Source organism: Mya arenaria, chromosome 12 (assembly GCF_026914265.1).
Source record: "Mya arenaria isolate MELC-2E11 chromosome 12, ASM2691426v1".
NCBI lineage: Eukaryota > Metazoa > Mollusca > Bivalvia > Myida > Myidae > Mya > Mya arenaria.
In genome coordinates, this window is record NC_069133.1 from 49412182 (window position 1) to 49428341 (window position 16160).

At 35.6% G+C, this 16160-nt stretch overlaps 1 protein-coding gene across 2 annotated transcripts; it reads left to right on the forward strand.

Moving 5' to 3' along the window:
• The first annotated feature begins 2123 nt into the window (after positions 1-2123).
• Positions 2124-11080, forward strand: LOC128211001 (uncharacterized). 2 transcript variants are annotated; one of them, XM_052915367.1, is made up of 9 exons: positions 2124-2348; positions 5342-5485; positions 6445-6576; positions 6805-6890; positions 7798-8024; positions 8415-8578; positions 8863-9013; positions 9728-9942; positions 10595-11080. In XM_052915367.1, the coding sequence occupies exons 1-9, from the start codon at positions 2334-2336 to the stop codon at positions 10805-10807; spliced, it is 1347 nt and encodes a 448-aa protein (XP_052771327.1). In that variant the 5' UTR covers positions 2124-2333; the 3' UTR covers positions 10808-11080. The 2 variants fall into 2 exon arrangements, with proteins under 2 accessions (XP_052771327.1, XP_052771328.1); XM_052915368.1 differs by lacking the exon at positions 2124-2348 and adding an exon at positions 3927-4047.
• The last annotated feature ends 5080 nt before the right edge of the window (positions 11081-16160 follow it).

Consider the following 16160-nt stretch of genomic DNA (forward strand, 5'->3'; position numbering starts at 1 on the left):
CTGGTAGTAGTAGTACTAGTAGTAGTAGTAGTAGTAGTAGTAGTAGTAGTAGTAGTAGTAGTAGTAGTGGTAGTAGTAGTAGTAGTAGTAGTAGTGGTAGTAGTAGTAGTAGTAGTAGTAGTAGTAGTGGTAGTGGTGGTGGTGGTGGTGGTGGTGGTGGTGGTAGTGGTAGTGGTAGTAGTAGTAATAGTAGTAGTAGGGGTAGTGGTAGTGGTAGGAGTAGTAGGAGTAGTAGGAGTAGTAGTGGTAGTAGTAGTAGTGGTAGTGGTAGTAGTAGTAGTAGTAGTAGTACTAGTAGTAGTAGTAGTAGTAGTAGTAGTAGTAGTAGTAGTAGTAGTAGTAGTAGTAGTAGTAGTAGTGGTGGTAGTAGTAGTGATGGTAGTAGTAGTATTAGTAGTAGTAGTAGTAGTGGTAGTGGTAGTGGTGGTGGTGGTGGTGGTGGTGGTGGTGGTAGTGGTGGTAGTAGTAGTGGTGGTAGTGGTAGTAGTGGTTGTGGTAGTAGTAGTAGTAGTAGCAGTAGCAGTAGCAGTAGCAGTAGCAGCAGCAGCAGCAGCAGTAGCAGTAGTAGTAGTAGTAGTGTTGGTGGGAGTAGTAGTAGTAGTAGTAGTAGTAGTAGTAGTAGTAGTAGTAGTAGTAGTAGTAGTAGTAGTAGTAGTAGTAGTAGTAGTAGTAGTAGTAGTAGTGGTGCTGCTGCTGGTGGCGTCATCATCATCTTCACAATCATCATTATTATTATTTATTTTTTTATTATTATTATTATTATTATTATTTTATTATTATTATTATTATTATTATTATTATTATTATTATTATTGTTACAAATATCGATGCTATACGTATATACTAGTATATATTAATCTTCTTATACATTGAATGGTAAAACATACGTTATCACAACCACCTTAATTGGAATGGCATGGTTTGACAATTTCGAGTTATAAGAGTTTTTATGCTTACCAACGTCATACACTGATAAGAATGAACACAATGTCTGGCAAACAGATCTGCTTTTTAAATGGACCTCGAATCTTATATGTAGGACGCCATAGTAAAAGTGAACTACACATTTAAAGCGTTTAACATACCATATAAGGATTTATCGATGAGTTTACCATGATTGAAGATGTTTTACTTTCTTTTTTGTCTTTATTTTTCTCCAATATCTAAATGGTAACAAATTGAATTAGTCGTAACCATTCTATAACTTCCGTGCGGATAAATTGCATCTCTATTTACTTATACCGCATATTATTTATTGAACGGTGTCTTTATGGTACGAAACAATTACGTCACCCGCATCACCATGATTGAAAACTCAAGTGATTGTATATTATTTCAATAACCCGGGTTGTGGATTCCATACCTTTCATTTATACCGTTTATATAAATAGAATTCTTTAATGATAAACATGTTGTGTATCATAACATTAATCTAAATGTTGAAGGTATTACAAAGTTAATCGGTATAACCCGAAATTCACCAGAATCGATGTCTTTTTCTGAATAAATACGGAGTTTGCCGAGAAGTTGCGCCTATCAAAACTGTGCGTTCTTGAAGGAACAGCAAGTAAAACAATACATTCTCATGGTTCAGTATGTCTCCCGTTGCCAGTTCAGAGATATGACAAATGTATTTTGTTTAAGGGTTAGATGGTCAGTCGAGGGGCACCATCATGATTACTTGTTTAGTGAATACTCGTTCCTTACAACAACGTTATTAAACTATGCATATCGAATAACAACTACCGCATAATCATTCGGAACTCCTCGGTCATTTTTATCGACGGTACATCAGTAGAAGTAGTTCGTATTTTTTAATTATATCATAAATTAAATTTAGTGTTTAGCTTGTATTTATTTATCTAAGTTTAAATTGTTTGCCAGTGAAATGTGTTATTTTAGACATAATTAAGATTCACAAGAGTTTTAAGTCATTTAAATAACTATGCGATCTACATGCAGCGGACTTAAACATTCCAAGTATTTATGTACACCGTCCATATACATCCCTGGTTGTTTTTGATAAAAATGGCCAAGGAGTTCCGAATGCCGCATAATCTATGTGACGCCCACCATGTGTTCTTTTTAAACCCCTTGAATACTACGCAGATGTCAGATACAAATAGAGATGAGATAATCAATGAGCATTAGTTTCGGTTTGAAAGATAACATATACGAGTATAGTTCACTTATATAATGTTGAAAAGGAAAGTAGAAAGTCCAATATCAAATCGTAGATGCATATATAATACATAAAACGGAAACTATTATTCATACGCTTCCGTCTTAACAAGAGGTCAAGCAGTGTTATTCATTTTACAAAGTGATACAATATGGCTTTATCGAAGGTAATTTTATTTTCATATTATAAATTCATCCTTATAGTTTTATATAATATTTTAACACTTTGTAAATAAACCGTTAATTCGAATTTCGTAGTTAAATAAGTATCGTAGATTCAATTTACAATGCAACTATATACAGCATATCTGAATATAATCTTATTCTCGAAAATACTTTAATATTCAAAATAAAGATGCAACATAAACATTCAAAATGCACACTATATACCTAAATGCTTAACTTCTTAAAGATATTTACATGAACCAAAAAATGATACAGTTAAGCTTAAAGAATAACCAACACTGATACAATAACGCTTATAAAAAATACCTATACATTTTTAGTTTCAAAGTACATTTAACAAAATGGTGACAAAGCTAGAACAGTCTAGTCTAGTCTTGATTGAATAATAGTTATTGCACGCACAATCCGAGTTGTTGAAATCATACTCGAGCGCTTCAAACGACTTTAGTTGATGTTTTTACCAAGGTTTCAAGGACAGCGTTCAGTAATTATGGTGAACAGTTAAAAGCGTTGTAACTTATTCGCACGCTAATTATTGAACGGTTAAGCTCCGATTTCTTATGTCTTAGTAGTGGTAGTAGTGGTAGTGGTAGTGGTGGTGGTGGTGGTGGTGGTGATGGTGGTGGTGGTGGTGGTGGTGGTGGTGGTGGTTGGTAGTAGTAGTAGTAGTAGTAGTAGTAGTAGTAGTAGTAGTAGTAGTATCAGAAGAAGTAGTAGTAGTGGTAGGAGGAGGAGGAGGAGTAGCAGTAGCAGCAGTAGTAGTAGTAGTAGTAGTAGTAGTAGTAGTAGTAGTAGTAGTAGTAGTAGTAGTAGTAGTAGTAGTAGTAGTAGTAGTAGTAGTAGTAGTAGTAGTAGAAGTAGTATTGGTAGTGGTGGTTGTGAAGGTGGTGATGTTGGTGGGGGAAGTGGTAGTGGTGATGGTAGTGGTTGTGGTGGCGGCGGCGGCGGCGGCGGCGGAGGTGGTGGTGGTGGTGGTGGTGGTGGTGGTGGTGGTGGTAGTAGTAGTAGTAGTAGTAGTAGTAGTAGTAGTAGTAGTAGTAGTAGTAGTAGTAGTAGTAGTAGTAGTTGGTGTTGTTGTTGTAGTAGTAGAAGTAGCAGCAGCAGCAACAGCAGCAGTAGTAGCAGTAGCAGTAGTACGGTTAACCACAATTAAAATAATTGTTTTAACATACAAAAAAAGATGAATTAATGTCGAAAACAATGGTTATTATGAAGGATACCGAATTTAATTTGAAGGAAAGGTGAAGAAAAGTAGTTCTACCTTGTGAGACCATAGTAGATCGCAATAACTCTTTTAGCACTTACCAATCATTTAATATTTTTGCGTTTTCAGCTTCTATAATCTTACAATAATAAAATTGATCTTAATGTCCCATTTGTCTTTAAAGAATAAAGAGAATTTTACTCGTATACATAATTATTTTACTCACAATACTATCGTTCAGTTCACTTACATCCTTTGAAAGAAATACCTCCAAACATATTCAAAACGTTAATAAATATTGATTATTTGCGTCATGACATTCACATATATATAAACCACTATTGCGCAATCGCATGAAAAGTGTTATTTTTTACGAATGCTAGAATTGAAACGGTGGGAATCCAGGATTTCACCTGAATACGAAGTCAAGCAGTATATTATTAATTACAAAGTGATACAATATGGCTTTATCGAAGGTAATTGTATTGCCGCATTATAAGTTCATCTTTCATATTATCATTCTTACACTGAGAATTAAAGCGTGAATTCGAATCCTCGAATATTGTAGATATATATTAATCGTTAAGTGCATTCAATTTACATTGCAACTATATATAGCACATACGTAATAGTATCATATTTGTGTATAACTAATTACTATTGGTATTAGTTAATGCTATTTTTGTTCAAACTGACTATTAAAACTGCAACATAAAAAATCCGAAATGCCTACTATGTATGCACCAGTCAATTGTAATTGGTCCTTACCTAGGATGTCCCCGGGATGCGGGGGCATTTGTCGGGGATTTTTCCAGCAGTTTGTCCCCGCTGGACTGGAATTTTACCTGGAATTGATTGGACCGATAGTCAAAGACTCCGCTATTCCCCTTACATCTGGGGCGTGGTTACAATTGACTGGATTATTACCGCAATGATTTACTTTTTAAAGATATTAACATGAACCAGAAGTTATACAGATATGCAATAATAAAACAATATACTTTCAGTCTAAATGTACATTTAACAAAAATGGTGACAAAGCTACAATAGTTGGCTCTGGTCTTTATTGTATAATAGTTATTGCACCCACAGTCCAAGTTATTGGAATTATACACGAGCGCTTCAATTGATTTCATTCACTAGGTTACTGGTTGACGTACCGAAAGACGTTAAAAATTAGTCCAAGTAGCTCCATTGCCTGGCGCTCAGCAATTAAAGGGTAGTGCTTGGAAAAGTGGTGTACTCAGTACTGGTTTAACCCAGGAAAATTGTACCACTTGTATCGGTGCTTTAACCCGAGCTCGTAAAAGAACCAAGGGGTTTCTTCGAAAAAGAGCTAGGGTATCGCACCCGGACTCCATGTATCCAACCTCTTTCTCTTCCGCGTGCTGTCCCTTCAGCAAAAACAAAGGACCCCGTTGAAAATAAGTGCTTGCACTTTCATGGGTTTTTCCTTGACCGCAAGGTCTAAAGAAATACATACATACAGACGTAACTGTTTTTTTAAGGATAACGTTCAATACCTAGGGTGCGGTAGAAGTTAAAAGCGTTGTTACTCATCCGCACGCTAATCATTGAACGGTTATGCTCCGCTTTCTTACTCTTATATGAAGATTCATGTAAATATGACCCCAAAGGAAATCACTCTCAAGAATGGCACAATTAAACATGTGTATTCTATGGTTATGTTAATACAACTAAATGAGTAGGAGAAACAAAATGCATTTCAAGCTGTTTTAATATAAAAACATTGCTTCCTTATATTAACAGTCACAAGATGAAATGGCGTTAGAGAGCCAGAAAATGTTTCAAACGATTGCCGCCATAGAGCTTTATCACGCACAGAGGGAAGTGGCAAACTATCTTGAACTCGCCTACCTTAATCTTGCTGACCACACTGATGTAGCGAGAGAGGTAAGTCAAAATTTACCAAACACACCTTTCTTATTTTAACTGGCTATACTGCAGCCAACGGTATAAACAGATTTAGCTATGGAAATATTTTACCATTGTTTATACAATTGGCTGCTGATTTTTGTAGCAAAATAGGTAGGTCGAAAGGTGTCTTACACACAATCTTATTTTAGATGGTCATCTTGATGTGTTTAGTAAGTTAGGTTAGTCGGAAGGTGTCCAACTCGATAATATAATTCTAGCTGGCCATCAAATGCGGTAGTCGAAAAGTATCCAACTCACGATCTATTTCAAGCAGGTTATCTTGATGTTTGTAGCGAGAGAGGTAACTCGAATGGTATCAAACCCAGAAATCTAATTTTCTAGCCATCATAATGTGCTTAGCAAGGAAGGTAAGTCGAAAGATACCCAACTAACCCATCTAAATCTTGTTGTTTATCCTGATGTGCTTAGCAATGAAAGTAAGTCGAAAGATACCCAACTTGACAATCTTATTCTTGCTGTTCATCCTGATATTTATAGCAAGGAAGGTAAGTCGAAAGGTGCGAACCCCCCCCCCCCCCCCCATCTTATTCTTGCTGGTTATCCTGATGTGTTTAGCAAGGCAGGTAATCGAAAGGTACCCAACACACCCGTCTGATTCTTGCTAGTTATTCTGATGTGTTAAGCAAGGAAGGTAAGTCGAAAGGTATCCCAGACTCGCCCATATTATTCTTGCTGGTTATCCTGATGTGTATAGCAAGGAAGGTAAGTCGAAAGGTATCCCCAACTCGCCCATCTAATTCTTGCTGGTTATTCTGATGTGTATAGCAAGGCAGATAAGTCGAAAGGTATCCCTAACTCGCCCATCTAATTCTTGCTGGTCATCCTGATTGGCAAGAAAGGTGATTCGAAAGGAACCCCCAACTTACATATTTTATTCTAGCATCATACAGTACACTTTGTATGTATCGTTATAGGTACGGATGACGGCCCACAGTGCGCGCACGCAACATTTGATGACGTCGGGTTTGATGAAGAAATTCACGGCGACGTCGTTTCACATTGTAAAGACAATGATACCCATAATTCTTGATGCTGTCGAACTACAGGTAAATGACGAAACTGAGAAACTGGCAACTGGGAAAAATACAACCACTTTGCGTTATACTCTGGTATAAAAGTTAAAAATATATATTCCCAAAGCAAAAAAATGCGAATCATCCATTTGCTTCGAATACTATTTGAGCGTTTAGTAACAATTTGAAAGTAAATACTTATTCCGATAATTTTATAAAAAAAACATGTTTAAATGATTATATTACTGTCCACATTTACAGGACAGAGATATGATCATAGAAGCGTTTGGTCAGATTATTGAAAATGCGGAAACTATGAAAAAGGAATCTGAAGATACAAGAACAAGGTTTGTGTATTGTTTAACAATGGAAAGTATAAGGATAAGCCCAGTTGACAAACCATTAAACGAAAACTTATTTAGAAGCAAAAGGCGCAGTCCTAACAAAGACGAAATGAAACAAACTCAACGGACAGATCTGACATGAATCAACATATATTCTGTAATAAATGTTCGGGTAACTACGTTGAAACAGTCAGCGAAAAAAAATGAGTTCCCTGCGTAGAAATGTTTATTTGCTTAAAGTGACATTCAAATACATCAATACATACACATGTATAACAAACATCAATGTTGAGTGGTAAACTTTAAACTTCTTTCTTAATAATGCATTTACGGAAAATATTAATTACTGATGATGAGATTGTACCCGAGTATTTAATGGCTGAAACTACTAGGTCTCATAAGGTAGAAATACCGTGTTACATGCACATTTCTTTAAAATTAAAAACACGGTGTCCATCATAAGAACCATTGGTTTTGACATATATTCATCATTTTTGGTTTATTGAAACAATTGTATCAATTGTGGTAAATTTAAACCACTATACCATCTTTAATATAATGAAAATAGTCTTCAGTTATGATAAGGATTGGATTTATTCTAATTAACCATGAACATTGTATATACCTCATATGCTTCAAATTTTATACTCCTACAGTTATTGATATTTAGCTGAATGCATGTACGTAGACAGTTAGACTTTAACATGCTAAATATACGCACTATAAACTGGAAAACCATTATGCTCAATTTATAAACGGTAAATCAGCTATGAAAATGATGTACTATCAGCCTCATAATAGCTCATATCAACAATTCTAGTCTGTATTTTAGGAAATACTGTATTGTCGATTTTGGAAACATCTGCTGTCCCTTAAATAATTTACATATTTTGAATGTTCATTTTTCTAGCTATCTAAAGATTCAGACGGAAATTCAGAAAAACCTAGCATCAGTAAACGACCGCAATAAGGATATTGTCGATAAGAAGAAAAAGATTGAAATTGAAAAAGTGAGAGAGAAAGAAATGGCGAAGGCGGCTCAACTCGCACAAAAAGAGTTAGATCAAGAAAGGAAACGTATTGATGATGAACTGAAAACATTGAAATTATACAGAAATAGAATGTATGAATCGGCAGGTAATGCTAGAAAATTTGTAGCGTTACTTGTTAGGTCTCAAATGCTCAAAGAAATGTTCTTTTGAAACATATTGACAGTTTGCATTTTTTTCATTTCCGTATAGTTCAAATTACGAAAGTGATCATTTTTTACCTGTAAAGAAATATCATTTATGGTAACAATATATACTGTGAATACTTTATATGAAATATTACATGTAACCATTCAGTGTGAATCATTTTCAGTTTAAATAAATATTTCATTTCTAACTCATACAATAATATGTATCTAACTAACAAACGCGCGTATATATATATAATTATACATGTGCGATTCGTGCATATATTTGTTTTGGTACAAATATATAAATATTTCTTAAATAAGTACTGATTGTATTGATTTTCTCGCAGATGCTGCTGGCAAGGCCATGTCTCAGGACAATGACACGACATTTATGAGCTCTGTCGGCCCCTCTGAAGCTATGGTTGGTCCTTCTGGAATCGCTTTGAAAGTCGTAGCCAGTGTTGGAAACTTTTTTACCAACATGTTCAAAGGCGACAAGAAAATGAAAATGGTAGGGTTCAACGCCTTTGAAGTACATGTAGATCATTGGTCACGTATTTAATTTATATATATTTGACTGTCATTTTCCTACATATTCAAATAAAAATTGCAATCGAAGAAAGATTATATAACGGGGTTCCTTACAAGAAATAAGTTTTGAAAAGAAAACTTAAATTACTACAGTGTGTGATAGTATGCAATGGATTTACTTTTTAAGTTGAGATACACGTGAAAACAAGGATTTCGGTTGGATCTTAAAAAGCATTTCTAAGAAGAGTTAATTTGCAATTTTAGTACAAAGAACTTCACAAAAACTACCAAGCAAGTGAAGAAAATGTTCATCGTGCATCTCAAGAGAGGCGACAAGTTATCGATCGAGTCAATGAGCAGAGAAAGGAGGCGTTAATACGGCTGGCAAAGCTGAAGGAACTGACTCTACAGGAAGGTATGAATTATTCTCGATTCCGTTTTCTGGGCAGACAACAAATGCTAGTGATTTTTGAAAAAGCAAGAGAGTGTTCCTCTGGTTGGTATTAAACGCAGAACCTCTGGTTGAGAGGCCGCCTTATCCACTAGACAACCTTCACTCTCAAAAAATACTTTAATTACAAACTCAGCACTAAATACACGCAAGTCATTTTGCACTGAAGTAACTTTATTTCAAATATAACTTCGACATATTAAAATAAAATCAATATATTGTCTGTTATAAATATGTTTTTCAGCGATCGGCAGACTAGTTCGTGATAGGTTGTTTAATCCTCTAATCATATAAGTAGCCATTCTAATCAGGTACTGTTCAAAACATGCTTAGAATACAACCTACATTTCCAGGCAATGAAATTGTATATAGGCAATTATTAAGTAGAGGACTAAATCATTAAGAATGTCAACTTTCGTGCGTGTTTTAGGTCCGCATTCGCATTCTGCCATGTATCTGATACAAACTCCTTACGTCAGATTTTGCGATGACAATGTATCAGCCAATGAGGTTGTACTCTTAGTCAGTTAGATGAGCTGAAGTAATAAATAAGTAATGAACAAGAATGGGCTAGTTCGCTTAGCTCACTCCGTCCATTCTTAATCATTGAGAATTTACTTATTGTCATATAACTATTACATAACATACACTAATTATCTGTTCATCTCTTATTAAAAGCTTCTTTGGGAAATGTGGAGAGTCTCCGTGAAGCCTCACTGCATCTCGGAGACGTTGACAGACAATTCACTCGGATCATCCTGTTCTGGGAGAACATGGCTGCTACACTGAAGTTTCTAAAGGAGGATGTGAAATCTGGAGAAGTCTATTTGAAGAAGATTGAGGATGAGAGATACGCAGAACGATTCAAGAAGTCGATTGGAAAGGCGGAAAGGGTAAGCCATTTAATATGTATTACTTATTTCCAATCTACTTAAACGGAATAATAATGCACTTACAAAAACGCCAATGCAATCAAATTTTAAATAAGGAAGAATAGATCATTAAATTAAAGGGACAAGACACCAGATTTCCCAAAATCGGCAAATATAGTACTTCCTCCAAACAAGCCCAGAACTGTCAAAATGTTGGCGATATTTTGGCGCTTTATAACTGGGGATTTGGTTGCCACGTGGCAACCCAATTTAAAAAGGCTATTATTTTTTAACCGTTCACAAATCGTATTTTTACTTTTGGTCATTAAAGTCAAATGGTTTCAACATAATAATGCATTATTAATAATATGTTTATATGTACATATAACTAGTACTTCTACCTTTAAATCGTTCGCCATTTTGTGAATAGTTTGTAAGCGTTCAAACAAAACTGTACCTAAACGCGTGCGTTAAACTACCAAAAAGAGAAAAACAAAGGGAGAAAATATAACTTCTGAAAAACGATCTGGAGGTATACAATATCATACTAGAGTCGAGGAAAGAGACCGGTCGGGAAACCGGAAAAAGCAGTACAATTGTCATGGCGTATCGCAACCTTAAGAGTTGTATATTATTTTGCAGTAGCTTGAATGTCAATGCATTTGTTTAACAGGACTGGAAGTTTTTCGGAAGAATTTGCAGCGATTATGTACAAGAAAGCGATACCCAAATCAGCCATCTCTACAATTTCCTATCCAGCCCAGTGGACCATATGTCCACAGATGACAGGGACTCGCGTCAAAAAGCTCTCCTGGCCTCCATTGAAAGTGACATTGAATCTGCGTTCGGTGATAATGATGATTTGGATGGAGAAACTACAGAGTAGATTCTGCAGCGATATATTAAGTGATATATTAATTGACAACGTTTACAAGTGAATGCTAAGTGGCCTATCGATAGACTGGTTGGTGAATAAAATAATTAATTTATTGTTCGGCTTATATATAAATTAATTGATTAACGGATACAATTAAAGACTGATTTGAACTTCATTAGATTAATAGTGAACACTTTTAACACACTAATAATGGCTTGTTGATTAAAAGGGTAATGCATGTGTATGATATTTTTATATATGATATTAAACATATGATAACGAGAGCTGTAAGTTAATATGCTTCATGCTAGAGACCGTTTCCTTGGTAAAACATTCTGAGAAGCAAGGACAAATATATGCGGTTGAGTGAACAAGGTCCAGATGTTTGTGATTTGTCAAGAGGAGGTCACCTGTACCACCAAAGAGAATCACATAAAAGTAAGAAGAACGGGTAATCGAGGGCCAACGCATTGGTTATAACTATGAAAACTATGATGTAAGGAATGATTGTTTGATTTCTATGAAGTAATATGAGTGATATTATTGCAAACAATTCCACTACTGTTCAGACTGTTCTTATGGCAACGAGTACCCGAGTACTCGAGTACTCGATCGAACGTCCGAGTACTTTTTTAAAAAAAATCTATAAAAATCACCAAATACACGATTTACAGATAAAATATCAGATCTGGTTAGTTGCCAAGAAGACAATTTACGGTCCCTCTAATCCCCGCTGTGTACACAATTGACCTCAATCAATTAGTTGACAGTTGTTGTGATAGTTGCAAACTGTCAATAAAGGACCCGCATTTCAAATTAGCACTGATGTCAACTAGCGAAGTTTTGATAGCGGTACTTTCACATACACAATTCTATTGTATATCAATATGTTGTTTATGTGAAGAGATTTGAGTTCAATAATTGTCCTCCCCGTCAGGACTAACGGCACAGTTTCGTTTTGATGAATATTTTCCATCAGCTTTTCTTTCGTGGTGTGCTCATAGAGAGCTGTAAGTACCCACATATAGTCGACCCTTGAGTTAAGCAATGAAGTTGCAAACATGGCCAGTAATGCACATTCTCACAACACTCTCTTTGTCAATTTGGAAAAGTCGATCTCACATGGTGCAATACCATCTTCATATCCATTGTTCTTTTCAAGCTGGTATAAAATTTTATTTATTTCAGAAGAGATTTTTGTCAAGCTAGAATTATCTCCAACGAGTAATTCAGTGATTATTGGTATTTTATCCAGTCTTTCGTTTATCATGTCATCTACTGCTGGGAGCAGCTTGTACTCAATACATCCATTGAACAGATCAGATAGGTAGCTTAAACTGCTAAATTGTCTGCAAATACTATATACATGTGCAGATATGGGAAAAGGTAGTATCCTTATGCTATGTACAATCATGGCTATTATGGTGTGATTAAAAGATAGAACATACATACTTTATTTGTTATTTAATATTATTTATTTAACTGACCCATACATAACAGAGAATCGTCTACATCGTCAAATTTACTGGTAACATACTTACTCCTACGACAACAGTTCTAATGAATGTGACCTTGACAGGCTGCGATCTACTGCAACTATACATTCTACTAATTGTAACCAATATAAGTCAACTTCTAGTCATTGAAACAGTTAATGACTTAGACAATTAGTCATTAATATATATTATATATTGAAATACTTTTAAACCAAATCAGCTAATTGATTGACAGATCAACATTTTGAAATGTCAGTGCTCTCTTCTTCTATATCGTATGATCATTGATACTACAATGAATATGTAAAAAAACGAACTAGACAACCAGCGTCATATCCATCAAATTTTCGCTGAATATAATAAGACTAAAATCTTTAAAACCGATTGTTAATGGCAATATAACTGTGAATGCAAAGTGCCTGGTTGTCATCACAATGGACCTCTTACTTTGTTGCCATTATAATTCCTCCAATTTGTCGGTGGAGAACCCCGTCCAATTCTGAGTCTTCACACTTATACAATGTATGTTTGTATTGTTTCGATTTCTGTTTCTTCACACACTTGTAGTGTTGAGTCTTAATGTTAAGTTCATTTTCCTCCCACTTGGAACAACTGAAGTCATAAATGAGGTTTGACCTCTTGCAAGAGTTCATCCTCCAGTATAGATTGAAGGTCTATACATTTATTTGTACTCTGTAGCTAGCTTGAAGTGTCTCCAAGAAAGAAACACTTTCCGTACTAAAGTTGACTATGATTCCAAATATTTTAAATGGCAACCCTACTATGAGCTGTTTCACAGAATGGGGAAGTTAAATTACCTGGTAAATTGGTTCCATGAATTACATCATCGTTCACATGACTACAAATCAGCTTTCTTAGACTAGTTAAAAAGAAAGTGAACATGCTCAAAGATTTCTTTAATTCTGGTAGAAATATTAACTGTTTACTGTAGGACTGACCCATGATCCTCATATACATAAAGGAGGAACTTTATTTTCATCTAAATCTTCTCCATGCAAGTGACAATACTTTCTCAATGGGTTCAATGCCATTCTATGTGACTTTGGTTTAGAGAAAACAAGAAACGCCGCAATTCGACGAAACCAGGTTTTTAATGATTGACAGAAGAACTTCAGCCTGTGTCTGTTTTTCTATTTTAAGTAACAGTGACCTTGACCCTAGGAACCCCAAATACAATCCATTGAAATGTATCCATAAACTCTTCCTTTATACCAAGTTGTGTCAGGATATGTCAACCCTAACTTAAGTTATTCAGTTTCAACCATTTTTCTATTTTTAGTAACAGTGACCTTGAATCTAGGGATCTTAAAACGCAATCCCATGAAAGTATCCATAAACTCTTCCTATAGACAAAGTTTGGTCAAGATATGTCAACCCTAACTAAAGATATTCAGTTTGCACCATTTTTCTATTTTAGTAACAGTGATTTTGACCCTAGGGACCCCAAATGCAATCCCATGAAAGGTATCCATAAACTCTCCCTATAGACCAAGTTTGGTCAAGATATGTCAACCCTAACTAAAGTAATTCAGTTTCAACTGTTTTTCTATTTTTAGTAACAGTGACCTTGACCTTGAAACTAGCGACCCCCTTACGCAATCCCATGAAAGGTATCTATAAACTCTTCCTATAGACCAAGTTTGGTCAAGATATGTCAACCCTAACTAAAGTTATTCAGTTTCAACTGTTTTTTCTATTTTTAGTAACAGTGACCTTGACCTTGACCCTAGGGACCCAAAACGCAATCCCATGAAAGGTATCTATAAACTCTTCCTATAGACCAAGTTTGGTCAAGATATGTCAACCCTAACTAAAGTTATTCAGTTTCAACTGTTTTTTCTATTTATAGTAACAGTGACCTTGACCTTGACCCTAGGGACCCAAAACGCAATCCCATGAAAGGTATCTATAAACTCTTCCTATAGACCAAGTTTGGTCAAGATATGTCAACCCTAACTAAAGTTATTCAGTTTCAACTGTTTTTTTTCTATTTTTAGTAACAGTGACCTTGACCTTGACCCTAGGGACCCCAAACGCAATCCCATGAAAGGTATCTATAAACTCTTCCTATATACCAAGTTTAGTCAAGATATGTCATCCCTAACTAAAGTTATTTTGTTTCAACCGTTTTTCTATTTTTAGCAACAGTGACCTTGACCTTGAACCTAAGGACCCCAATCGCAGTCCCATGAAAGGTACCCATAAACTCTTTCTATAGCCCAAGTTTGAGCAAGATATATCAACCCTTACTTAAGTTATTCAGTTTAAACTGTTTTTCTATTTTTAAAAACAGTCAACTTGACCTTGAACCTAGGGACCCCAAACGCGATCCCATGAAAGGTCTCCATAAACTCTTCCTATAGACCAAGTTTAGTCAAGATATGTCATCCCTAACTAAAGTTATTTTGTTTCAACCTTTTTTTAATTTTTAGTAACAGTGACCTTGACCTTGAACCTAGGGACCCAAATCGCAGTCTCATGAAAGGTACCCATAAACCATTTCTATAGACCAAGTTTGAGCAAGATATGTCAACCCTTACTAAAGTTATTCAGTTTCAACTGTTTTTCTATTTTTAAAAACAGTCAACTTGACCTTGAACCTAGAGACCCCAAATGCAATCCCATGAAAGGTCTCCATAAACTCTCCCTATTGACCAAGTTAGGTCAAGATATGTCAACCCTAACTAAAGTTATTCAGTTTCAACTGTTTTTCTATTTTAGTAATAGTGACCTTGACCCTAGGGACCCCAAACACAATCCCATGAAAGGTCTCCATAAACTCTTCCTATTGACCAAGTTTAGTCAAGATATGTCATCCCTAACTCAAGTTATTCAGTTTCAACCGCTTTTCTATTTTTAGTAACAGTGACCTTGACCTTGACCCTAGGGACCCCAAACTCAATCCCATGAAAGGTCTCCATAAACTCTTCCTATAGACCAATTTTAGTCAAGATATGTCATCCCTAACTAAAGTTATTCAGTTTCAAACGTTTTTATATTTTTAGTAACAGTGACCTTGACCTTGACCCTAGGGACCCTAAACGCAATCCCATGAAAGGTACCTATCAACTCTTTCTATAGACCAAGTTTGGTCAAGATATGTCAACTGTTACTAAAGTTATTCAGTTTCATAGGTGAGTTTGACGCCGCCCGGCCGCCCGCCCGCCCGCGGCAGCCCAACAACGACGTTCGCCATTCTAATAACCAGGTTTCACTTTGTGAAAACCTGGTTAAAAATCAGTATACAGTCGAAACCTGTTGGCTCCATATCGCTTGGCTCGATTTCCCCGTTGGCTCGAACTTGATGTAAAAGACCGATTTTTTTACACCATGTAATAATTCCCGATTGGCTCGACATTCGCGAGACTCGAAGTATTTTTACCGGTCCCTGGGATATCTAGTCAACGGGTTTCGAATGTACTAATATAAATAAGTAGTATCCGGATTTTTTTCCTAAAACAAAGTCTGTGTTAAAGAATTTCTGAAACTTATTTCAAAACCATTTATAGGTCCGTGTTTCCACCTTAAAACCATATAAAATGATTTTTCCCTGAATTACAAAGCTTGATGTTCAGTGCGTGAAGGGTGGTAATTCAGACACAAATTGCTTGTTTTGTTTCAATTATTGTTATCGTTACTGATAATCAGTGTTAAACAATGAGCTTTAAGCAACATGTATAGCAGGGGCCAGTGTTTTCCATTAACTTAAAAATGGTTTCCGATGTAAGACTTATTGTTTTAACCCTCAGCAGACGACAAATAAATAACGACAACACCTCTATTGATATTCTTCAAAAATGAAACTTGCTTAAATGTTTTTCAGAATAATGTTTTTGAATAATGAA

What these genes read in the sequence shown, in the direction of transcription:
- LOC128211001 (XM_052915367.1), top strand. An exon ending in ACACTGATGTAGCGAGAGAG is followed by an intron (nt 5,486 to 6,444) that starts GTAAGTCAAAAT and finishes GTATCGTTATAG; the next exon opens with GTACGGATGACGGCCCACAG. An exon ending in GGAACTGACTCTACAGGAAG is followed by an intron (nt 9,014 to 9,727) that starts GTATGAATTATT and finishes TCTTATTAAAAG; the next exon opens with CTTCTTTGGGAAATGTGGAG.